Source organism: Ranitomeya imitator, chromosome 5, assembly GCF_032444005.1.
Source record: "Ranitomeya imitator isolate aRanImi1 chromosome 5, aRanImi1.pri, whole genome shotgun sequence".
Lineage (NCBI taxonomy): Eukaryota > Metazoa > Chordata > Amphibia > Anura > Dendrobatidae > Ranitomeya > Ranitomeya imitator.
The window spans coordinates 497375579-497402211 of NC_091286.1; the positions used below are offsets into that span (position 1 = coordinate 497375579).

Here is a 26633-nt window from a genome sequence, read left to right on the forward strand (position 1 = left end):
CAGACATGTACGGCAGCCTGGGAGAATTGACAAACTCATTTCAGGCTGCGTTTAGCCCTCCACCCCTTTGTCAATTACTTTGGAGATGATAGGTTGCTGAGAATATTGTTTCGCTCCCTTCTTTGCAGTTTGATATAATAAATATGTTTAACCGCTTCAGCACAGAATTTAATGGCCATTGGTTGCACAGTTTGGGGCTCTTTATAGCTTAAATTATGGGTTGCCTATCCCAATGCTGCTTTTAATCCTCTACTCTGCATTGTCCGCTGGGGTTTCATTCCACAAATCAACTACAATGTTTGCACCACCTCCGCTTCCTCGATTTTTAAGCCTTCATGTGAGAACAAGCTTGCAATAGACCTAAAGGACAAACTAGGCAATCTGAATTGGTTTATTAGATCTAGTGCAGTCATACAGTCATTATATAATTCTGCAGATGCCAATATAACAAGATACAAAGCATTGCAAATCAGATGGCGACAATACAGTAGCGGATACTGGCAGTCACCTTTTTAGGTATCCACAACAGTCACTGCACACCGACTCCTTGTCAGATGGCATGGCAGGTGCCGGTCTACAGTACCACCACATATTCCCCAACACTGCCATGTTCCAGTATGCCATCTTGGAGAAAGATGACTTGTTGCATTGCCATTAAACTGGACCTTTGAAGGTGATAGTTCTGCTCACCAGCTTGGGTCCTCATGTGAAGCTCCATGCTGTGATGACAGAAGATATTACCAGAGCAGACATTAATCTGTGAAATTCAATCTTTGATGCCAGAGATCTACCGTCCTCTTGGTCGCTATGAACAACTCAGCTAAAAGGTGTATATCTGTATTAGCAAAATCACCATTAAAGCACCACTCCAACCTGTGTTTTTTCACCACTGGAGTTCTGCTACTAATTAGTGATGAGCGAGTGTACTCGCTGCTCTGGTTTTCCTGAGCATGCTCGGGTGGTCTCCGAGTATTTATGACTGCTCGGAGATTTAGTTTTTATCGACACAGCTGCATGATTTACGGGTGCTAGCCAGCCTGAGTACATGTGGGGGTTGCCTGGTTGCTAGGGAATCCCCATATGTAATCAAGCTGTCTAATAGCCGCAAATCATGCAGCTGCGGCAAGGAAAACTAAATCTCCGAGCAGTCAAAAATACTCGGAGACCACCTGAGCATGCTCGGGAAAACCCGAGCAACGAGTATATTCGCTCATCGCTACTACTAATCTAAAGTCCCTACCAAAAGTCTTATCCTAACCTGCCGCTGTCTTCACCTTTTATTGCCGTCGCTCCCGTTGGTCTCCTGCCAGGTCGCTCTATTGCTTGCGTGAGTCACTTTTTAATACAAGGCTATGAGATCTTCTTTTTGACTCTCATAGACTTACACTGAGAGCTTGTGACCAATAACTGACTTCTGGGCAGTCAGAAGTTGCGGTCACAAGATGCGCCGTGAGACCGGAACGGAGTCAATAAAAGGTGAAGATGCCAGGAGGTAAGGATAAGACTGTGGTCAGGCACCTTAGTTAACAAGCACCACTCCAGTGTGGGAAATAAAAACCAAATGCTGGAGTGGTGCTTTGAAAGAACGGCAGTTCTATGGCTGTTAAACATCAACCAACTTCAATCTAGTATCTATAGTTTTCTTTTAGTCTAATTGTTAGGGGATGAGCAATTCGATTTATGCTGCCCTGGATCAGCATGCAACCAGTCCTCTGTGGGAGCCGGTCTATATTTCTGAGCCGCCTTTGCACACTAGGCCTTGCGGGGCCTAGTAAGTGTATGAGGTGCCCAGGATGCTCGGTGCAAAAGTGAACCCTGGCTGCCATATATGACCTGACTGGGTCCAGACAAGGGCAAAGTGAATTTAAAATGTTCTCCAATAAAGACCAATCTCTTGGAGTTACTCCGTTCAGCAAAATGAAGGTAAAGGTCAGAGTGGCTCCCAATAAACATTGATTGTTTACCAAAAGGATCTGCCATTAATAAGTTCTGGGGAAACTCCTTAATCCAATCAGCGCTAACCTTTAGTTTTATACTATGGAAAACGTGTTTCTTGTCAGCACTCATTTTATGACGTCTAACAGAAGAGAACACGTGTTCATTTTATGCACAATGGTTATGGCTGTTTACCCTACAATAACATTTCAGTCAAGACATTGTAAAAGCATGCCATCAGCACAGAAAAATCATACAGTGCAGACAGAATTATATGTGCCCTATGATGTGATAAGAATAGAACTGGTCGTACCGATCATTAGGCTGTGTAAGAAGAATGCCACATCTCTAGGAGCAAAGCAAAGTCTATATGTTGACTGCAAGTCACATAGACGATACCACTATAAATCATAAATCTAACAAAGCAAAAGTGGAAAAAATAAAACGTAACTTTTATTTTGACTAAAGTCACACACAAAAAAAACTTAAACCAAACACCCAAGTGGATAAAAATACTGGGGCTGAGTCTCAGGCAGTAGTGTAGTTACCACAGAGATTGATTATCCCCAGAAAGGACAGAATGATATCCTCCACAGTATATTGGAGATATCATAAAAACTAGAAATTGACATAAGAGCTGGAGTAAAATAACGTCAAACAGCACAAAACGTCAAACTAGTTGCATGAACAAGCAATAAAAGCCATGCTGCAGGACAGCATTGAGGGTGGCAGGACTTAGTGTCCCTCCTTTTTAGCACTCTATCTCCATGCACAAGAAAGTCCCCTGAAGATTCTGCTCAGATGAAACGCGTCGGGACGGACCATACAGGGAGAGTGCAGGGCATGTTTGGACAGGGGTAGCTGTGGTCTGCCCTTGTAAGGGCAGGAGCTGTGGGGATAGTCTATCGATAGCCCCATAGGTACTGACACAGGGACTGTCGTCTCCGGTATCTTTCCGGACTTTCTTCTGACCAGAAAATTATCCGGTGCTCCTGGGCCCTCATCTTGGAACCGGTGAGATTGTTCCTTTTTATATTACTTACAGCCATCAATGGCACTGTGTACATGCGGTTATTGATGGCTTTTATTGCTTGTTCATGCAACTAGTTTGACGTTTTGTGCTGTTTGACGTTATTTTACTCCAGCTCTTATGTCAATTTCTAGTTTTTATGATATCTCCAATATACTGTGGAGGATATCATTCTGTCCTTTCTGGGGATAATCAATCTCTGTGGTAACTACACTACTGCCTGAGACTCAGCCCCAGTATTTTTATCCACTTGGGTGTTTGGTTTAAGTTTTTTTTGTGTGTGACTTTAGTCAAAATAAAAGTTACGTTTTATTTTTTCCACTTTTGCTTTGTTAGACACATCTCTAGGAGACAGGCAGTTCTGGCCATTTTGCTTTTCAACAGTTTTACCTGTATCTGCGAGGTGCGTGTCTTACTGGGGAATGCTTGATAATTTTACCTCCAGAAAATGTAAACCTTTAATAAAATAATTGCAGAATCTGCAGCAAAAAGTGTCAGAAAATCTTTAACAATTCAGCGCTCACCACTTTGGTGTCCCGGCTTGATCTGAATACTTGTGGCAGAAACGAATCACTTTCAATGGCCTCAATCTCCTTCACACGTTTGACTTGATCAAGTAGCAATACCTGGTCTGAAACATAAAACAAGTCTGAGAATAAATAAATCGTTGAAGAAAAAACCCTGGAACAAATAGGTTATCCATTCTTGAGACCATTCTAAAAGGGTGTCTTAATAAAAGGTAATTCTCAAACAAGTTGATAACTTACCGATTGCTAGGGTCTGACTTATGAGACCCCAGCGACCCCGAGATTGGGGCTCTGCTGCCCCATCTTGAATAGAGCAGAAGTTCTCGTGCTCGACCTCTGCTACATTCATTGTCTACGGGACTGCAGGAAAAAGCAATATACTTTGCTATTTCCAGTAGTCCCATAGACAATGAATAGGGTGGAAGTCGGGCATGTGCACCTCTGCTCCTTTCAGGACAGCACTGCAGACTGCTGATCTCAGCATCACTCGGAGTCCTAGGTGGTCAGACCCCTAGTATTTAGCATGCTTTTCTGGGGGGACAAGAAAAAGGGGGAGGATAATGCAAACATAGAAGATCTGTAGATCCACAGTTCTTTTACCTGTTAGTATAAAAATACATAAATACAAATATGCAATGATTCCTTTCTTTGAAAGCATAACTAGACGCCAAACACTGCCAATATCTATACAGTTAATCTATTATTTCATTTCCTGTGTATATACAACATTGACACCTAATATTATATTATAATCTTATTACTTTGTTTTAATGGCCCTTTAACAGAACACAGACAAAGTAAATCTACCTGCTCTATCAGCTTTATAAAATCAATGTGTCATAATGTGGAGAGCACATCATGGTGTAATCTGTCTTGCAAACATATGCTCATCATTACACTCATCATTACCCATTAGCCTTATTTGTATGCAGCATTTCTCCGTGCCAAACAGATCGGAAGTGACAGGCGGTCTGAAATTACACGGGGGCGGGAACAAAGGGGAAAATAAATAAATATCTAGCAAAATGTTTCTTAGAGTTACGCTGATGACATTAACATGCCTGGAATGGACCGTGAGGAAGTGAAATCCATTAGTGTCTGATACTTTTTGACAAACACATTATTGGGAGATAAAATGACTTCCATATGATGTTTGTCAGATGTCAGTAGAAAGGATATATATATTTCATAGCAAAATAAAAAATAATGGAAGGAGAAAGCTAAGGAGCTGCAGAGATCAATGCTCATTCTGTAAAAAGTCCTTGCTGAAAACGAAAATGAGAAGAAAGCCCAATAATAGCTGATGTCTTGTACGGAAATCAGATGCTCATCTGCAGCCGATGGCTTTTAATTTCTCTTTACATGCTCTCTTTCCCGATTCATGGTTATTTTCCGTCATTTACACCCCCCAATATATTATAATGACTTTGTGAGGCCTGGCACTTCGAAGAGCATAATGAGGCAAAACAGAAGACGTAAATTGCTGGAATTCCACATACAATAAAACTCAGAGTTCTCCTAATATGCCTACGACTGGACACACCTCCGATTACTGAAAGCCTGGCTAGCATTCCAGTACTTTATTCTAAATATTCTTAGCTTTGAATTTAATTATTATGGGTGTAACTACCACGGAGACAGGCACAGGCTTATAGTGGCATGCTAAAGTATTCTTCAGCCTCTCACTCACCTTTTGGCTTTTTACCAATTTTGTTACATTACAACCTGTGTTTAAATATTTTTGTAATCTGATTCGTATGTGACGCATCAGCACTAAATAGTCTAAGGTGGTGAAATGAGAAATATATAGGCATAAATTAAACTTATAACTAAAAATTGGCATGTGCTTATGTATTCACCGCAAAAAGGTTCTGGTGAAAGCAATGACTTTCATAAGTCACATGCTTAGTAACAGGACGTCCACCTGTGTGCCATCTAAGTGTCACATGGCCTGTCAGTATATACACACCTTTTGTGAAAGGCTACTAAGGCTGCAACACCATTAAGCAAGAGGCTCCACTAACCAAACAACACCATGAAGACCAAAGTGACCTCCAAACAAGTCAGGGACAAAGTTGTTGAGAATTACAAGTCAGGGTTCGGTTATAAAAAAAAAAACCATCCCAATCTCTGATGATCCCCCATAGCACCATAAAATCCATTATCATCAAATGGAAAGAACACGATACCACAACAAACCTGCAAAAAGAGGGCAGTCCACAAAAACTTTCAGCCCAGACAATGGTCCAAGTCAAGGGGAAGATGGATGGTACAAAATACAGGGATGTTCTTGAGCAAAACCTATTTCAGTTTGTCAGTGATTTGAGACTGGGATGGAGGGTCACCTTCCAACAAAACAATGACCCAAAGCATATTGCTACAGCAACAGGTTTAAGGGGAAACATGTAAATGTTTTGTAGGACCCTAGTCAAAGCCCAGATCGTAATCCAACTGAGAATCTGTGAAGATTGCTGTTCACCAGAGGAAACCATCTAATTTGAAGGAGCTGGAGCAGTTTTGCCTTGAGGAATGGGCAAAAATCCCATTAGCAAGATGTGGAAAGCTCATAGTGACTTATCCAAAGTGACTTGCAGCAGTTATTGCCACAAAAGGAAGCACTAAAATGTACTGACTTTATGGGGGGAACAGTTATGCACATTTAGTTTTCAGCCATTTTGTCCTATTTGTTGTTTGCTGGACAATAAAAGGAAAACCAAATGTTCACAGTTGTAGGCATGTTCTTTACATGATCTGAAGCAAACCCACAAAAAACAGTGAAATTCCAAGCTGTGAGGTAGCAGAACACAAAATATGCCTGCTGCAAGCCACTTTGTCTCCACTCACAGGAGAACTGCAGTTTGTAAAAACTAGGTATGATGGTGAAAGAGTTGGAAAGTGAATGCAGATCAACTGGAGACAAAGGGAAAGAGGAAAATACAAACAAAGGCCAAAATAATAAGGCTCATCACAATCGGTGTGAGAATGGACAGTTTGCATTGCCAGGCTCCTTATCCATTAAAAGGCATATGCCGCTTAATAGATGAGGAGTGATTGATGAGTGGTGCACGAAGCTCGCCATGAATTTGATAAGGGCCAAGCTCCACGATCTTTGTCCCAGCAATGCAACAATGGAGTGAGAATGTAAAAAGTCGCACGTTTTACTAATTGTTGAGGCTCTGAACAACTCAAATTCACTCCTAGCTGTTTATGCTGATGAAACTTGCAGGAAAGCCAGGAACTAATGATGGACCAAGCTACTTTAAGGACCAGAAAGTTTTGTCCTCAATGGTCAAGAACCCATTTTAATTAGGCAGCAACTTTTCAGATTTTTTTTTTTCTACACAGGAAGTACCTTACTTCTCAGAAACCACAAACTGGTTCAATGTACGGTACATATAATTCCCTGTTATACTTCCATTGGAACAGTATTTTTTTTTTTAGCTTTCTATGCAAATTACAGTGGGGCATGAAATTGTGTGACCGTAATTCAGACTTTTCCAAATTTCTGCATAAATTTGTACATTAGATGTCACACAAAACCTAAAAGTAGATAAAGAAGAGCAGATCAAACCAAACGAGCAAAAATACTAGAAAGTCATTTTTTTAAAATGATGATTAGGAGATAATTTGAAGGTGAAATTAGAGTCTGGTGTTTTCAATCAATGGGTGTGAGTGGGTGACCTGTTTGATTTCAAGAACAGTAATCTATCAAAGTCTGATATTCACAACACGAGCTTATGAAAAGTGTGTTACAGAACAAACAACATTTTGAAGGACCTCAAAAGAAGAGCCGTTGATACTTCTCAAAATGGAAAATATTCATTAACTAATACCCTTCCATTTCACTAGTAAATGTAAAAGAAAAAACAGGCCATGAATTTATTTTTTTTGTTTGTTTTTTTACCAAGTAAAAACCTGCCATGTGCACAAAAAAATGCATGTATTCTCATTGAAATGATCAGGAAGCTTATTCGGAGCTGATTGGAAGCTTGTTTTGGCACAGATTCAGAAAAAACACTAACACACCCAAACCCATGATGATATACAGCGCCTACCTGTGGGCTAAAGTGACAATTTTGGCTGATTTTCTTTAATATAAAGTAATAATTATTTTTTTTTAAATTCATAATAATGGGCCCCATTACTCTATCCATGACTCTAATAATAAACTCTTAGAGGTGAATTCAAGAAATTAATTACAGAATGGGACTAATGTCTAGAAGCAGCAGCTGGGCTGTATAATAATAATAACAATAATAATAATAATCTTTATATAGCGCCAACATATTCCGTGGCACTTTACAATTTAGCATATTCAACAGCATATGTTGTAGGCTGTATCTAATTCTAACCAGATATCTTGATAAGGGAACATGCAACTAGTTATTGCTCTAAAGCAACTAATAAAAAAATGAGTTCTGTTGAGTTTAAAACCAGATTTTCTATACAAATAATAAAATAGGAATTTAAAATGATAAACTAACTTCAATGGTTTTGATATAGAACTCTTAAATGTAAACCACCATAAATTACTATTGGCAATGCAATCAAAAGGTAGTTCTGCACACTAAACACTAGGTGGCAGTGCTCTGTAAGATAACCACAGAGGGAAAGAAAAGCTGCTACTGTTTCATCCAAAATCAGAGAGACGGATTAATCAGAGAAAACTGTCAGGAATGATGAAGTGATTACAGCAATGTTTAAATGCAAACATGCTTAAAGCAATACCAATAATACAGTGGAGAATTTGCATGCCTTCATATCCGGAGATTTCGCTGTAGATTGTATGCTCTTCTGTCCACTCTCTCTAGGTTTTCCCGTAGGATGTAAATTAGAAAGTGCTATGGAACGGGTGACCTCCACACCATTATTGGGTAATATTAGCAGTGTATATGCGTCATGGTTTTTGAAGGTTGTATTGTCATGTGGAAGCACTTCTATCTTGGATTTAACAAGTTTTATTTAGTAAAATGCTCATAATATAGAGTAGTCAATAAAAATGGCAAACTAAATGATTAATAAAACTGAACTCCTCCGATGGGGTGCGGACCTATTGAACTTAAATAGATTTACTCATTTTGCATATGGGGATCCTCATTCCCACTCATTATTACACAGTGATGTGGACATTTTTGGGCTTTATATAATATTTAGCGTCGGATACATTTCTCATTGAGTTGCATGCATCATATTCTTCATATTATTTATAGTGTTCCGTAGTTCTGCAGTTTATATAGTATTTCTACAGGTCATACATATTCTGCAGTGCTGTGTATATGATGGTAAAACTCAAGCACAAATACACTGTATCTTCCAATTTGCTAGAAACCTAATTAATCTAAAGACCACATTTATCAAAATGAATGGATTAAAGCAAGTTAAAAAAAATGGTAGAAATGATGTAAGAAAGATAGAAAGAATTTGAGTCATGTTCTTCGCACATTATATAAGGTTATGATGAAATTCGTGTGGCCAAAATGAGGGTAATACACACTTTGTTGCAAATGTTGGCATTCCTGCACCCCAGACATGAGTTTGGATAAAGAAAGAAACTACTTAGTTGTGCCAAATATATTAAGCCACATTCTCTTGTGTGATAGATACAACTTGTGCCATGTCCGCTGGTGCCGTAAAGTGTCACTCCGAGATAGTATATCCCAGTAGGTCTGATAACTCTGTTCCAAGACCCCGTGTGCTTGTTGGCTAAAGCAACCAGTCCCATCGATTCTGCCACGATCAAACCATTCTGGAATAACGGAAGCTGAAATGTGAGTGGACGCGATGGGTCAGTGTATTTTTAGAGAGTAGCGTTCTAGGGAACACTACTGACACCTATGCAAACACGTGATACTTTTCATGGAAGCAATGGACATTACAAATCAGCACCACTACCTATTACCCATGCATGCTCTCAAAATAATTTATTTGGTAAAAAAATAAAATAAATAATGTTAACAGTGGATCTGACTAGTAGATCAAGCAAATACCAAAAGCAATAATGAAAAGGAGGCGATCCTAGATTACTGACTGCATAAGGCTGCTGCTTACAATCACAGAAAATGCAACAAACTGTTAATGATCGGGGTCCGTTCTCACTGGCCGCATGCACAGACAATAATTAAGATTGTAGAGATGGGCAAGTTGTCTGCATGTCATCTCCAAACACCCCATAACAACACGCGAGCTGTCACACTGCAGGCCACACCACATTTGTCACAGAGATACACTGTTGCCTTCTTTCTTAGCACACACAAAAGATATGTAATTCAATGCTCAATTTACCCTTGTCTCGCAGGAGATTTTTTTCCTGCTAATTGATAGAAATTAAGCCATTAATCAAGCCACTAGCCATCATTCAAACCAGAGAAGATGAATACAAACTTTCATAATAACCACCTTCCCCATTTTAGTGTTCATTAGCATTAATTTTTAATGCAATTATGCTATTCTTTTACGCTGAGCTCATAAATTACTGCTCTTTTGTTGCTGGCTGGCCTTGTAAAAATCCAAAGTAATGCTCCGGGCTGTGATCTTAAAGGCAATTACTGATCCTCCTTATGCCTGTGTTTGTATCCCCCATAACCTCTATGCACGGGGCACATAGTGACAGGCATACTCACAAAAGATAAAGATTGTAGGTTGTGAGATGTGTAATTGGCAGAATATATTCTTTCATTGTACATTAAATTTATCATATGCAATATATATTCTACCTATACATATAGATGCAGTATGTATATATATATATATATATATATATATATATATATATATATATATATATATATATTAAACCTTTCCCATTTTTAGGTCAATTAGGATTACCATAATTATTAATATTTGCAAAATGTCAGAATAATGAGAGAATGTCAAGGCATTTTTATTACTTACTGCAAAGTCAAAAGTTTACATACTCTAAGATTACTATGCCTTTAAACAATTCTGGAATGCCCATATGATGATGTCATGTGTTTGGAAACGAGTTAATTAGAGACACACGTGTGAATGTACTTTAATGCACACCTGAAACACACTGCTTCTTTGTGTAGCATCATGGGAAAGTCTAAAGAAATCAGTCAAGATATCGGGAAGAGAATTGTGGATTTGCACAAGTCTGGCTCATCCTTGGGTTCAACTTCCAGATATCTGAAGGTGCCTCGTTCATCTGTACAAACAATTATACGCAAGTACAAACAAGATGGAAATGTCCAGCCATCATACCGCTCAGGAAGGAGATGGGTTCTGTGTCCCAGGGATGAACGTGCTTTGGTTCAACATGTGCATATCAACCCAAGGACAAAAGCAAAAGACCTTGTGAAGATGATGTCGGAAGCTGGTAAGATTGCGTCAATATCCACAGTGAAACGAGTACTGTATCAACATGTGTTGAAAAGCCACGCTGCCTGGAAGAAGCCATTACTCCAAAAGCAACATAAAAAAGTCAGATTAATGTTTGCAAACGCACAGAGGAACAAAGATATTACATTTTGGAGACATGTCCTGTGGTCTGATGAAACTAAAATTGAACTTTTTGGGCATAATGACCATCACTACGTTTGGAGGAAAAGGGAGAAGCTGGGAATAATAATATAATAATAATAATAATTTTATATAGCGCCAACATATTCCGCAGCGCTTTACAAATTATAGAGGGGCATTGTACAGACAATAGACATTACAGCATAACAGAAATCACAGTTCAAAATAGATACCAAGAGGAATGAGGGCCCTGCTCACAAGCGTATAATCTATAGGAGCATCATGTGGGGTTGTTTTGCTGCAGGAGGGACTGGTGCACTTCACAAAATAGATGGCATCATGAGAAAAGAAGATTATGTGGCAATATTGAAGCAACATCTCAACTCATCAGCCAGGGAGTTAAAGTTTGGGCAGAGATGGGTCTTCCAAATGGACAATGACCTAAAGCATACAGCCAAAATGGTAACAAAGTGGCTTGGAGTGGCCAACACAAAGCCCTGATCTCAATTCAATTGAAAATTTATGGGCAAAGCTGAAAAGGCCGCTGCGAGCAAGGCAACATACAAACCTGGATCAGGTACAACAGTTTTGTCAGAAGGAATGGGCCCAAATTCCGATCGACTATTGTGAGAAGCTAGTGGAAGGATATCCCAAACGTTTGGCCCAAGTCATTCAGTTTAAAGAAAACTAGTGGTGTGGCTGTTTCAAGATGCACAATAATGAGGCACTTGAAGAAAAATGGGCTGCATGGTCGAGTCACCAGAAGAAAGCCATTACTGCGCAAAAGCCACAAAGTATCTCGCCTACAATACGCAAAACAGCACAGAGATAAGCATCAAAACAAGGTAATTTGGAGTGATAAGACCAAAATTTAACTTTTTGTCCACAACCATAAACGTTACATTTGGTGAGAGGTCAACAAGGCCTATAATATATTAACATAGTAACAAGATTGAAGGAAGACTTTAAGTCCATCTAGTTCAACCCATAGCCTAACCTAACATGCTCTAACATGTTGAGCCAGAGGAAGGCAAAAAAAACCCCCATGTGGCAAAAAGCACATTGGGGAAAAAAATTCCTTGCCGACTCCACATACAGCAATCAGGCTAGTTCCCTGGATCAACACCCTAACAAGGAATCTAGTATATATACCGTGTAACATTATACTTTTCAAGAAAGGCATCCAGTCCCCTCTTAAATTTAAGTAATGAATCACTCATTACAACATCATATGGCAGAGAGTTTAATAACCTTGGTCCCTCTTCTCTGCACCCGCTCTAGTTCAGATATGTCTTTCTTATACACCGGAGACCAGAACTGTACACAGTATTCTAAGTGTGGTCGAACTAGTGACTTGTACAGAGGTAAAATTATGTTCTCCTCATGAGCATCTATGCCTCCTTTAATGCATCCCATTATTTTATTTGCTTTTGTAGCAGCTGCCTGACACTGGCCACTAAATGCGAGTTTGTCATCCACCCATACTCCCAGGTCTTTTTCATTGTTATACATCTTATTACTTCTACCCAAGTGCATGACCTTACATTTATCCCATTAAAGCTCATTTGCCATTTATCAGCCCAAGCTTCTAGTTTACATAAATCATCCTGTAATATAAAATTGTCCTCCTCTGTATTGATTACCCTGCAGAGTTTAGTGTCATCTGTAAATATTGAAATTCCACTCTGTATGCCCCCTACAAGATCATTAATAAATATATTAAAAAGAAGAGGGCCCAATACTGACCCCTGTGGTACCCCACTGCTAACCGTGACCCAGTCCGAGTGAGCTCCATTAATAACCACCCTTTGTTTCCTATCCCTGAGCCACCTCTTAACCCACTTACACATATTTTCCCCTATCCCCATTATTCTCATTTTATGTATCAACCTTTTGTGTGGCACCATATCAAAAGCTTTTGAAAAGTCCATATACACTACGTCCACTGGGTTCCCTTGGTCCAGTCCGGAACTTACCTCTTCATAGAAATTGATCAGATTAGTCTGACAGGAACGGTCCCTAGTAAACCCATGCTGATATTGGATCATGAAGTTATTCCTCTTCAGATACTCCAGCATAGCATCCCTTAGAATGCCCTCCAGGATTTTACCCACAGTAGAGGTTAAGCTTACTGACCTATAATTTCTGACTTCAGTTTTTGTCCCCTTTTTGAATATTGGCACCACATTTGCTATACGCCAGTCCTGTGGTACAGACCCTGCTATTATGGACTCTTTAAAGATTAAAAATAATGGTCTATCAATGACTGTACTTAGTTCCTGCAGTACTCAGGGGTGTATCCCATCCGGGCCCGGAGATTTGTCAATTTTAGTGATTTTTAGACGCCGCCGCACTTCCTGCTGGGTTAAGCAGGTGACATTTAAAGGGAATTTTTGTTATCACTGATCATATTGTCTGCCATGGAATTTTCTTGTGTAAATACTGATAAAAAAAAGTCATTTAGCATATTGGCTTTTTCCTCATCCTCATCCACCATTTCACCCAAACTATTTTTAAGGGGGCCAACACTATCATTTTTTAGTTTCTTACTATTTACGTAGTTAAAGAATATTTTGGGATTATTTTTACTCTCTCTGGCAATGAGTCTCTCTGTCTCAATCTTTGCAGCCTTGATTTGCTTTTTACAGAATTTATTTAATTTTCTGTATTTATATAATGCCTCATCACTACCTACTTCCTTTATTTCTCTAAATGCTTTTTTTTGTTACTTATTGCACCACTTACAGCTCTATTTAGCCATATTGGTTTCCTCCTATTTCTAGTATGTTTATTCCCATACGGTATATAAAGTGCACACCACCTATCCAGGATGCTAATAAACGTCTCCCATTTTCTTTGTGTATTTTTATGTCTCAGGATATCGTCCCAGTTAATTGCAATAAGATCATCTCTCATCCGTTGGAAATTTGCCCTCCTGAAGTTTAGTGTCCTTGTAACCCCTCTACTACACATCTTATTAAAGGATACATGAAAACTTATTATTTTGTGATCACTATTCCCCAACCCTTATATATGCTATGCGGTCTGGCCATTATTTTCGGAGACTTATAACAAACCCCTATCAGTAATTTAGTATTTTTCCCCCTCCCTTTATCTCCACCCACAGGGACTCTACATTTTCATTAGATTCACCTATATTATCATGCAGGATGGGTTTTAAGGATGATCTTAGATATAGACAGACCCCTCCACCTCGCTTATCCGTTCGGTCATTTCTGAACAGACTATAGCCCTGCAAGGTAACAGCCCAGTCATGGCTCTCATCCAGCCACGTTTCAGATATCCCCACCATGTCATAATTATGCTCCAACACCATTAATTCTAATTTGTCCATTTTGTTGACAAGGCTTCTGGGTATTAGTATACATATATTTTATGTATCTCTCTGCACCTCTATTCTTTCTTAAGTTATTAATTGATCTAACCCCACCTCCCATGCCACCGCCACCCCAACTTCCTTATTTGTGCCCAGGTCTCTATCTGCACTATCTTCCCCTCCTATAAAATGAATACCCTCCCCCATCCCCTAGTTTAAACATTCCTCCAACCTTCTAGCCATTTTCTACCCCAGCACAGCTGCACCTTCCTCATTGAGGTGCAGCCCGTCCCTAGCATAGAACCTGTAGCCAACTGAGAAGTCGGCCCAGTTCTGCAGGAACCCAAACCCCTCCTTCCTACACCAATTCTTGAGCCACTTATTAACCTCTGTAATCTCTCGTTGCCTCTCTGGCGTGGCACGTGGTACAGGCAGTATTTCGGAAAATACCACGTTGGAGGTCCTTGCTTTCAGCTTGCAGCCTAATTTCTTGAAATCGGTTTTAAGGATCTTCCACCTACCTCTAACTTTGTAATTTGTGCCAGGATGCACCATGACCGCTGGGTCCTCACCAGCCCCGTAATCTGTCCACCTGATCAGCGATGTGTCGGACTCGAGCGCCAAAATGAAAGGAACACCATTCCTATTTGTAAAGCACGTAGGTGGATCACTGATGTTTTGGGGATGTGTGAGAACAAAGGCACAGGAAACTTGGTCAAAGTTGAAGGAAAGATGAATGCAGCACATTATCAACAAATACTGAAGGCAAATTTGCACTCATTAGCCTGGAAGCTGCACATGCAATTGTTTGTTGTATGATGTAGACATATACAGTTGTGCTCAAAAGTTTGCATACCCCAGCAGAATTTTTGCTTTCTTGGCCTTTTTTCAGAGAATATGAATTATAACATCAAAACTTTTCTACACTCATGGTTAGTGGTTGAGTGAAGCCATTTATTGTCAAGCTACTGTGATTTCTCTTTTTAAATCATAATGACAACCCAATACATCCAAATGACCATGATCAAAAGTTCACATACCCATTTCTCAATACTGTGTATTACCCCCTCTAACATCAATGACAGCTTGAAGTCTTTTGTGGTAGCTGTGGATAAGGTTCTTTATTTTCTCAGAATGTAAAGCTGCCTACTCTTCTTGGCAAAAAAGCCTGCAGTTCCTGTAAATTCCTGGGTTGTCTAGTATGAACTGCACGCTTGAGATCTTCCCGGGGTGGCTCAGGAGACTGAGATGGCCACTCCAGAACATTCACTTTGTTCTGCTGTAGCCAATGACAGGTCAACTTGGCCTTGTGTTTTGGATCAATGTCATGTTGGAACGTCCAAGTCCGTCCCATGAGCAGCTTCCAGGCTGATGATTGCACATTTGCCACCAGTATTTGCTGATCACGTGCTGCATTCATCTTTCTTGTAACTTTGACCAAGTTTCCTGTGCCTTTGTAGCTCACATATGCCCAAAACATCAGCGATCCACCTCTGTGATTTACAGTAGGAATGGTGTTCCTTTCATCATGGGTCTTGTTGACCTCTCTACAAATGTAACGTTTATGGTTGTGGCCAAAAAAGTAAAATTTCGGTCTCATCACTCCAAATTACATTGTTCCAGAAGTTTTGAGGCTTGTCTCTGTGCTGTTTTGTATATTTTAGGTGAGATACTTTGTGGCATTTGCACAGTAATGGCTTTCTTCTGGCGACTTGATCATGCAGCCCATTTTTCTTCAAGTACCTCCTTATTGTGCATCTTGAAACAGCCACATCACTAGTTTTCAGAGAGTCCTGTATTTCAGCTGATGTTATGTGGGTTTTTCTTTGCATCCCGAACAATTTTCCTGCCAGTTGTGGACAACATTTTTGTTGGTCTACCTGACCGTGGATTTGTTTTTACAGAGCCCCTGATTTTCCATTTCTTAATCACAGTTTGAACACTGCTGACTGGCACTATCAATTCCTTGGATATCTTTTTGTATCCCTTTCCTGCTTTATACAGTTCAACCCGTAGATCTGTTGACAATTCTTTTCCTTTCCCCATGACTCACAATCCAGAAAAGTCAGTGGCTGAATGAAAGACGTAAGAGTCTGTCACAAACTGGATACAAGCAAACAGGTCACTGGTGAGGATGTTACCTTTAGTAGCCATTCAAACCCATTTGTGTCAACTTCTGTGCATGTTATCATGCCAAAATCACCAGGGTATGTGAACGTTTGATCACTGTCATTTGGATGTTTTGGGTTGTTATTGTGATTTAAGAAGAGAAACCACAGATGTCTGACAAAAAATGTCTTTGTCCAACCACTAACCATGAGTGGAGAAAATGTTTTGGTATTCTCTGAAAAAAGGCCAAGAAAGCAAAATTCTGCTGGGGTATGAAAACTTTTGAGCACAACTGTATGTGTGTGTTTATACATATAGATATATCTATATATGTATATATACACTGCTCAAAAAATAAAGGGAACACTTAAATAACACAATGTAACTCCAAATCAATCACACTTCTGTTAAATCAACCAGTCCAGTTATGAAGCAAACTGATTGTGAATCAATTTCTCCTGCTGTTGTGCAAATGTTACAAACAACAGGTAGAAATGATAGGCTATTAGCAAGATAACCCCTATAAAGCAATGGTTTTGCAGTGGGTGACCATATAATATTTCTCTATTCTCATTCTTTTTGTCTGTTGTTTTGGTCACTTTTGCATTTTGTCCTTGCTTTCACCCCTAGAGGTACAGTAGCATGAGGCGGTGTCAACAACCCACAGAAGTTGCTCAGGTAGTGCAGCTCTGTTGTGAATTCCGCTCTTGGGCTCCCTCCGGTGGTTGTAAGTGGCACTTTTGTGAGTTCTGCTCTTGGGCTCCCTCCGGTGGTTTTAAGTGGTATGGTTGCTCCTTGGATTTAGCAGTCTGCAGCTGCTTCCACTGATTGTCTTTCTGCTCGGCTATTTATGCCTGGCTCTTCCCTTCAGCCAGTGCCACTTGTCAATGGTTCCTGGTTGGATTCACATCTCTCTTGGATTTCCCTGTTATCGTGACCAGTTCAGCAAAGTTAAGTCCTTGCTTGCTCTTTTCTGTCCACAGGTTGTGGACTTATTCGTTCTGTGCTTTCTTTGTTTTGTCCAGCTTGTCAGTATGGATTAATTCTGTTAAGCTGGAAGCTCTGGGAAGCAGATTTACCCTCCACACCTTTAGTCAGGTGTGGAGATTTTTGTAAACTCTGTGTGGATTTTTTGTAGTTTTTATACTGACCGCACAGTATTCTATCCTGTCCTATCTATCTAGCTAGACTGGCCTCCTGTGCTACATCCTGGTTTCATTCTGTGTATGTCTTTTCCCTCTCCACTCACAGTCATTACTTGTGGGGGGCTATCTATCCTTTGGGGATTTTCTCTGAGGCAAGATAGTTTTCCTGTTTCTATCTTTAGGGGTAGTTAGTTCTCAGGCTGTGACGAGGTGCCTAAGGAGTGACAGGAGCATCCCACGGCTACTTCTAGTGTTGTGTTGAGCTTAGGGACTGCGGTCAGTACAGGTACCACCTCCTTCAGAGCTGTCCCATGTTGCTCCTGAACCACCAGATCATCACAGTACAAGTGGCCAAAAATGAATTAAATGCATCTCAAAAGAAGGGAAAAAAAATTCTGAGCCATTTTTTTTTCTGTGCTCTGTTTTGTCTTTTTTTTCCTCTTGATCTCTGGGTGGTTCAGGATTTATGCTCTGGCATGGATGTTCAGGGTTTGTTTTCTCGTGTGGATCAACTTGCTGCAAGAGTACAGAGTATCCAAGATTATGTTGTCCAGACTCCGGCTTTGGAGCCTAGAATTCCTACTCCTAATTTGTTTTTTGGGGACAGATCCAAGTTTTTGAACTTTAAAAATAACTGCAAATTGTTTTTTTGCTTTGAAACCCCGTTCTTCTGGTGATCCCATTCAGCAAGTTAAAATCATCATATCCTTGCTGCGTGGTGACCCTCAGGACTGGGCATTCTCCCTTGAATCAGGGGATCCGGCATTGCTGAATGTAGACGCATTTTTTCAAGCGCTCGGATTATTGTATGACGAACCTAATTCTGTGGATCATGCAGAAAAAACCCTGTTGGCCCTGTGTCAAGGTCAGGAAGCGGCAGAATTATACTGCCAGAAATTTAGGAAATGGTCTGTGCTCACTAAATGGAATGAGGATGCTCTGGCTGCTATTTTCAGAAAAGGTCTTTCTGAAGCCCTTAAAGATGTTATGGTGGGCTTCCCTACGCCTACTGGTTTGAGCGAATCTATGTCTCTAGCCATTCAGATTGATCGGCGTTTGGCGAGCGCAAAGCTGTGCACCATATGGCAGTGTCCTCTGAGCAGAGTCCTGAGCCTATGCAATGTGATAGGATTTTGACTAGAACAGAACGGCAGGAATTCAGACGTCAAAATAGGCTGTGTTTTTACTGTGGTGATTCTGCTCATGTTATTTCTGATTGCCCTAAGCGTACTAGGAGGGTCGCTAGGTCTGTTACCATCAGTATTGTACAGCCTAAATTTCTTTTATCTGTGACCCCGATTTGCTCATTGTCGTCCTTTTCTGTCATGGCATTTGTGGATTCAGGCGCTGCCCTGAACTTAATGGACTTAGAATTCGCCAGGCGCTGTGGTTTTTCCATGCAGCCTTTGCAGAGCCCTATTCCTTTGAGGGGCATTGATGCTAGACCATTGGCAAAGGATAAACCTCAGTACTGGACGCAGATGACCATGTACATGGCTCCAGCACATCAGGAAGATTGCCGTTTTCTGGTGTTGCATAACCTGCATGATGTTGTTGTACTGGGTATTGCATGGTTACAGGAACATAATCCGGTGCTGGATTGGAAAACTATGTCGGTGACTAGTTGGGGTTGTCGAGGAGTACATAGTGACGTTCCTTTGATGTCAATTTCCTCTTCCCCCTCTTCTGAGGTCCCTGAGTTTTTGTCGGATTTCCAGGATGTATTTGATGAGCCCAAGTCCAGTTCCCTTCCTCCACATAGGGACTGTGATTGTGCTATTAACTTGTTTCCTGGTTGTAAGTTCCCTAAGGGCCGACTTTTCAATCTATCTGTGCCAGAGCATGCCGCCATGCGGAGCTATGTTAAGGAATCTTTGGAAAAGGGGCATATTCGGCCGTCTTCGTCACCATTGGGAGCGGGTTTCTTTTTTGTTGCTAAGAAGGATGGCTCCTTGAGACCCTGTATAGATTATCATCTTCTTAATAAGATCACGGTCAAATTCCAATACCCCTTGCCTTTGCCGGTGGTTGTAAGTGGCACTTTTGTGAGTTCTGCTCTTGGGCTCCCTCTGGTGGTTTTAAGTGGTATGGCTGCTCCTTGGATTTAGCAGTCTGCAGCTGCTTCCACTGATTGTCTTTCTGCTCGGCTATTTATGCCTGGCTCTTCCCTTCAGCCAGTACCACTTGTCAATGGTTCCTGGTTGGATTCACATCTCTCTTGGATTTCCCTGTTATCCTGACCAGTTCAGCAAAGTTAAGTCCTTGCTTGCTCTTTTCTGTCCACAGGTTGTGGACTTATTCGTTCTGTGCTTTCTTTGTTTTGTCCAGCTTGTCAGTATGGATTAATTCTGTTAAGCTGGAAGCTCTGGGAAGCAGATTTACCCTCCACACCTTTAGTCAGGTGTGGAGATTTTTGTAAACTCTGTGTGGATTTTTTGTAGTTTTGATACTGACCGCACAGTATTCTATCCTTTCTATCTATCTATCTAGACTGACCTCCTGTGCTACATCCTGGTTTCATTCTGTGTATGTCTTTTCCCTCTCCACTCACAGTCATTACTTGTGGGGGGCTATCTATCCTTTGGGGATTTTCTCTGAGGCAAGATAGTTTTCCTGTTTCTATCTTTCGGGGTAGTTAGTTCTCAGGCTGTGACGAGGTGCCTAGGGAGTGACAGGAGCATCACACGGCTACTTCTAGTGTTGTGTTGAGCTTAGGGACTGCGGTCAGTACAGGTACCACCTCCTTCAGAGCTGTCCCATGTTGCTCCTAAACCACCAGATCATCACACAGCTCATCCAGGATAATGGTGAAACCGGGTGTATGCATCCAAATCTGCGCTGCTGATAAGGATGAATGGCAGACAATATTCTTCAAAACTTCATTTCTAAACAGGTTATATAATCAACGCATTTCGAAGTCATGCAAAACCTCAAAATGTGTTGAATATATAACATGTTTGTTTTGAAATGAAGCTTTGAAGAATATTGTCTGCCATTCATCCTTATTAGCAGCGCAGATTTTGACACATACACTCAGTTTCACCATTATTCTCGGTCTTTGGACCCGTGTTTTGCAGGACCTGATCCATGCTTTTTACATGTTGCTTAGTTGCAACAAAACAAGGTGAGCGTACCTCTCCCATGTGCACCCTATGTTTTTAATCAGTTAAGACCCTATTTGCGCTTTTTTTGCTCTCCAGATTGCATACTTCTGCTCATCCAGGTGGATGGCACATCAATGCGAGCTGTGGCAAGCAGGGTAGCTGCGTCTGTCAGCACAGTGTGCAGAGCATGGAGCAGATACCAGAAGACAGGCCAGTATACCAGGAGACATTTAGGGGGGCTAACAATCCAGCAGTAGGACTGCTACCTCCTCATTTGTGCACGGAAGAACAGGAGAAGCAGTGCTAGAGCCCTGCAAAATTACCTCCAGCAGAACACTAATATCTATATGTCTGCTCAAACTGTCAGAGACAGACTCCATGAGCGTGATATGAGGGCTCAAAGTCCACAAGTAGGTGTTGCGTTTACAGCCCAACACAATGCAAGGGCGACTGGCATTTGCCAGAAAACACCAAGATAGGCAGATTCAACATTGGCGCCCTGTGCTCGTCATGGATGAGAGCAGGTTGACACTGAGCACATGTGACATAGTCTGGAGATTCTGTGGAGAACATTATGCTGCGTGCAACATCCTCCAGCATGACCAGTTTTTGGGAGTGGGTCGGTAATGGTGTGGGGAGGCATTTCTTTGAAGAGCTGCATAGACCTCTATGTGCTAGCCAGAGGTACCATGACTGACGTTAGGTAACAGGATGAGATCCTCAGACCCATTGTGAGACCATATGCATGTGCAGTGGGCCCTGGGTTCCTTCTGATGCATGGCAATGCTAGGCCTCATGTGGCTGAAGTGTGTTGGCAGTTCCTGCATGATGATGACATTGATGCTATGAACTGGCCTGAGTATTCCCCAGACCTTAATTCAATCGAGCACATCTGGTACATCAGGTCTTGTTCCATCCACCAAGGCCACATTACACCAGACTGTCCAGTAGCTGACTGATGCTTTAAGCTAGGTGTGGGAAGAGATCCCTCAGGAGAACACCTGCCGCCTCATCAGGACAATGCCCAGGCATTGTAGGGAGGTCATACAGGCAAGTGGAGACCACACACACTACGGAGCATCATTTCCTTGTCTTGAGGCATTTCCATTGAGGTTGGACCAGCCTGTAATTTGATTTTTCACTTTGATCTTGAGTATCATTCCAAATCTAAACCTCCATGGGATATCAAAAATGATCAATGTAAATGAAAATTATATTTTATTGTTCTGAACGCCATCCACTATGTAATGAATAAAGATTTGCAACTAATATTTCATGCAGTGATGTCTAAGATGTGGTAATTTAGTGTTCCCTGTATTTTTTTTGAGCAGTGTATAAAGATAGATAGATATCTATATTATAATATTCACACACACCTATCTGCATACAGTTGTGGAGACACAGCATTGGATCTTAATTAACCAGACAACTATTTTTTAGCAAACCAAGAAGAATAGACTTATCTGTATGTGTTGGTCAAGAAAACAGACTGTGAGACAGTGACCGGCGTTATTGCGAATGGCCGGTATGTGTCACAGAGGTGGAGGTCCTCTGTGCCGTAAGCCTAGAATGTTTCTCTGGGACCTGTAGTTCCACGAGCCTTGTTTAGTCTATGAGGGCTGGGCTTGCAGGTTAGCCAGAGAGTTGGGTGGGTCTGGCTAACCACCTACCTATCATCAATGGGTATGTCTCATGGGATATAATGAGACTGCTTTTTGGTCACATGGTCTCTGTGATGGAAGGTCCTGGAAGAGGACAGGTTTTCTGGAAAGCATATGGAGGAGGACATGTGCCTGCAGAGTCCGTGACGGCTACCTGAGTTGGGGAAAGCCAACATCCTTCTGAGGGTCAGGAACTGACAGGTAAGAGCTTGTCGAGCAAGTTATAGCACGGGTCAGTGATCTCAGTAAGGCAGCTTCCCTGAAAGTCAGGACTGACTAGAAGTCAGCGTGTGGAGCGAAGCTACTGGAAGGTAACCTCCCCCTTACAAGGGGGTTGTAAGAAAGGCAGACAGGTGTAGCTGCTTATGGAACAGACCAGTGGTCATAACATGTTCACTGATGTAATGAAATGGACTGTAATTTATGCGGTTTATGCTGTGTCTGAATAAACCGAATGGACTGTTTTTAGTGGAAAACCGTTCCTATGTGCCTTAGGGTATGTGCACACGTTGCGGACCCCATTGTGGATTTTTCCACGCAGATTCTGCTGAATGACCTGCATTTTACCTGCGGATTCCCTGTGGATTTTGTGCAGATTTTGCCTGCGTATTCCTATAAAGGAATAGGTGTAAAACGCTGCGGAATCCGCACAAATTGACATGATGTGGAAAATAAACTGCTGCGTTTCTGCACAGAATTTTCCGCAGCATGTGCACAGCGGATTTGGTTTTCCATAGGTTTACATGGTACTGTACACCGCATGCAAAACTGCTGCGGATCCGCAGGGCCAATTCTGCTGCGGATCCGCAGGGCCAAATCTGCAACTTGTGCACATACCCTTGATCCCGCTGCCAAGTTCCCCAACACATTCAGTGAGCACTATCTCACATGACTTTTGCTTGTGTAAGCCTGTAATATTGACAATTCATATAACATATTGTGCTCTTATCCTTGATGACTAGTGATGTTTACTGATATGCTAATTGTGCATTGTTTAGGCCAGATAGTTTGGTGACTTCAAAAACAGAGGAGGAAAAACTATACAAATAGATTAAATAATCAAGTAATGCTACTTAATTTAATCTCCATTCTTAACTTTATGTCAATATTGAATGAAGGACACTTGCTAAGTATAAAAAGAGGCTACATGCCTCTATAGAGAAAAAGAGAGACATCCAGAGATTCTGTCAAGACATCCAAACATCCAGGGGACCCTACAGAACTGCTGACAATACATCATGGCTCCATCACAAGGGACATGGATCTAATATTCTACAGGAAACAGGCTAGAGGACCTCGGCCCCGATTGGAAAAATATAGATCTGCTCCATTGACCATCGATGAACCATGGATACATTTGAAGAAAGCCAGGATTGGGACACGCCGGTCGCTTAGCTCCATGGAGATGTTCGGAGAAGCCAGGTTGTGACCCTCGCGTTAACTGGCCTTGTACCTCAATGGACTGTCATCTTCCTAAGCTTGTCGTTACCTTCCCTCTGTATGTGCAACAGGTGGATTAGTCGACTCTGGAGAGATGAAGCCAGGTTGTGACCCTTTGGTCAACTGGCTTTGTACCTGAATGGACTGTCATCATCCTACGCTTGTCTTATCTCCTCTCTGTGTGCGTGCCGCAGGTGGGGGAGTAGAATCTGGGTGCTCTGAAGTAACAGCAGCCATTATCCTGGCGAGTGAGGCTCTGTAATGTGCATTATCGTGGGATATTTTGCTGGGAATGTTCTACGTATTATCTGCCTGTTTTGTGGTTCAATAAGGCATTGCAGTTTGACCCTCACCCTGTGTTGTCTGAGTAGCATTACACCCACGTTAAAGGGAGAGAGGGCATTTGGCAGGACAATTCCTGGTCGAACCAGGGTGCCCGCTGACCACCCGTATCTCCACAACAGTCAAGGCTGAAAGTGTTGGCTTCCTTGAAATTGTTCCAGAAACTGAAGTATTTATCCCAGAAAATTATTGCAATTATCGTATTTTTCTGACTATAAGACTTTTTCCCCTCAAAATTTTTCTTACAGTCTGGATGGACCTTATGTGCCTGTGGATAGGGGGGGGGGGGAAGGGGGAGTGGCAGCGGAACGGGTAACGGGAGGCAGGAGCCATTGGTTGCAGCCAACACCTCACTGCTCCCCACACCCATAGTCCATCCCACCTACATGCACTGAAGTCGGCACCGAGAGGTGGGAGGGATTATGAGCATGGGGGCAGTGAATATTCATTTTCCTTAATAGCAGAAACGTGTGATTGCCCAGCCACTATAAAGGAAAATGAATATTCACTGCTCTCCATTCCCATAGTCCTGCCCACCTCTCAGCGCCAGCTTCAGTGCAGAAATTTGGGATTATGGGAGTAGAGAGCAGTGAATGTTCATTTTAATAGCGGGCACTCTGTTAGCCACAGCCGCTATAAAATGGGGGCACATAGCAATGACGTCATGCGCTGCTTACATGTTGAACTCAGCTGCTGACATCAGAACAGGACACCGCACTGCGAAGAAGCGGTGGGAAGGAAAGTAGAATTGTTTAGCTTTTTTGCATGTGCAACGTGATGGGGGTCATACAGTACAGACGAAAAGTTTGGACACACCTTCACATTTAAAGATTTTTCTGTATTTTCATGACTAGGAAAATTGTAAATTCACATTGAAGGCATCAAAACTATGAATTAACACATGTGGAATTATATACTTAACAAAAAGTGTGAAACAACTGAAAATATGTCTTATATTCTAGGTTCTTCAAAGTAGCCACCTTTTGCTTTGATGACTGCTTTGCACACTCTTGACATTCTCTTGATGAGCTTCAAGAGTAGTCACCAGGAATGGTCTTACAATAATCTTGAAGGAGTTCCCAGAGATGCTTGGCACTTGTTGGCCCTTTTGCCTTCACTCTGTAGTCCAGCTCACCCCAAACCATCTTGATTGGGTTCAGGTTTGGTGAGTGTGGAGGTCAGATCATCTGGCGTAGCACCCCATCACTCTCTTTCTTGGTCAAATTGCCCTTACACAGCCTGGAGCTGGAGGTGTGTTTGGGGTCATTGTCCTGTTGAAAAATAAATAATGGTCCAACTAAACGCAAACCGGATGGAATAGCATACCGCTGCGAGATGCTGGTTCAGTGTGCCTTCAATTTTGAATAAATCCCCAACAGTGTCACAAGCAAAGCACCCCCACATCATCACACCTCCTCCTCCATGCTTCTCGGTGGGAACTAGGCATGTAGAGTCCATCTGTTCACCTTTTCTGCGTCGCACAAAGACACGGTGGTTGGAACCAAAGATCCTTGTGTTCTTTAGCCCAAACAAGTCTCTTCTGCTTGTTGCCTATCCTTAGCAGTGGTTTCCTAACAGCTATTTTACCATGAAGGCCTGCTGCACAAAGTCTCCTCTTAACAGTTGTTGTAGAGATGTGTCTGCTGCTAGAGCTCTATGTGGCACTGACCTGGTCTCTAATCTGAGCTGCTGTTAACCTGCGATTTCTGAGGCTGGTGACTCCGATAAACTTATCCTCAGAAGCAGAGGTGACTCTCGGTCTTCCTTTCCTGGGGCGGTCCAGTTCTTTGTAGCGCTTGATGGTTTTTTCAACTGCACTTGGGGACACTTTCAAAGTTTTCCCAATTTTTTGGACTGACTCACCTTCATTTCTTAAAGTAGTGATGGCCACTTGTTTTTCTTTACTTAGCTGCTTTTTTCTTGCCATAATACAAATTCTAACAGTCTATTCAGTAGGACTATCAGCTGTGTATCCACCAGACTTCTGCACAACACAATTGATGGTCCCAACCCCATTCATAAGGCAAGAAATCTCACTTCTTAAACCTGACAGGGCACACGTGTGAAGTGAAAACCATTTCTGGTGACCACCTCTTGAAGCCAATCAAGAGAATGCCAAGAGTGTGCAAAGCAGTCATCAAAGCAAAAGGTGGCTACTTTGAAGAAGCTAGAATATAAGACATATTTTCAGTTTCACATTTTTTTGCTAAGTATATAAGTCGACGTGTTAATTCATAGTTTTGATGCCTTCAGTGTGAATTTACAATTTTCATAGTCATGAAAATACAGAAAAATCATTAAATGAGAAGGTGTGTCCAAACTTTTGGTCTGTACTGTATATACCATGATGGAGGACAATATATACCTAGATGGAGCCATATATACCAGGATGGAGTTGAGGGGCCATGTATGGCAATGAGGCTTCCATGTATACCAGGATGTGGATCAAGGGGCCATGTATACCAGGATGGGAATGAGGGACCCATGTATATCAGGATGGGGATGAGGGGAGCCATGTATACCA

General features: G+C 41.6%; 1 protein-coding gene across 2 annotated transcripts in view; it reads right to left on the bottom strand.

Annotated features, from left to right (window-relative positions):
• RSRC1 (arginine and serine rich coiled-coil 1) overlaps positions 1 to 26633 on the bottom strand; it is a 452089-nt gene that overhangs the window by 12562 nt on the left and 412894 nt on the right. For both annotated transcript variants that reach the window (XM_069727439.1, XM_069727438.1), the window contains exon 8: positions 3490 to 3596. In XM_069727439.1, coding sequence (XP_069583540.1) covers positions 3490 to 3596 — 107 coding nt within the window. The remainder of the gene's footprint in view (positions 1 to 3489; positions 3597 to 26633) is intronic.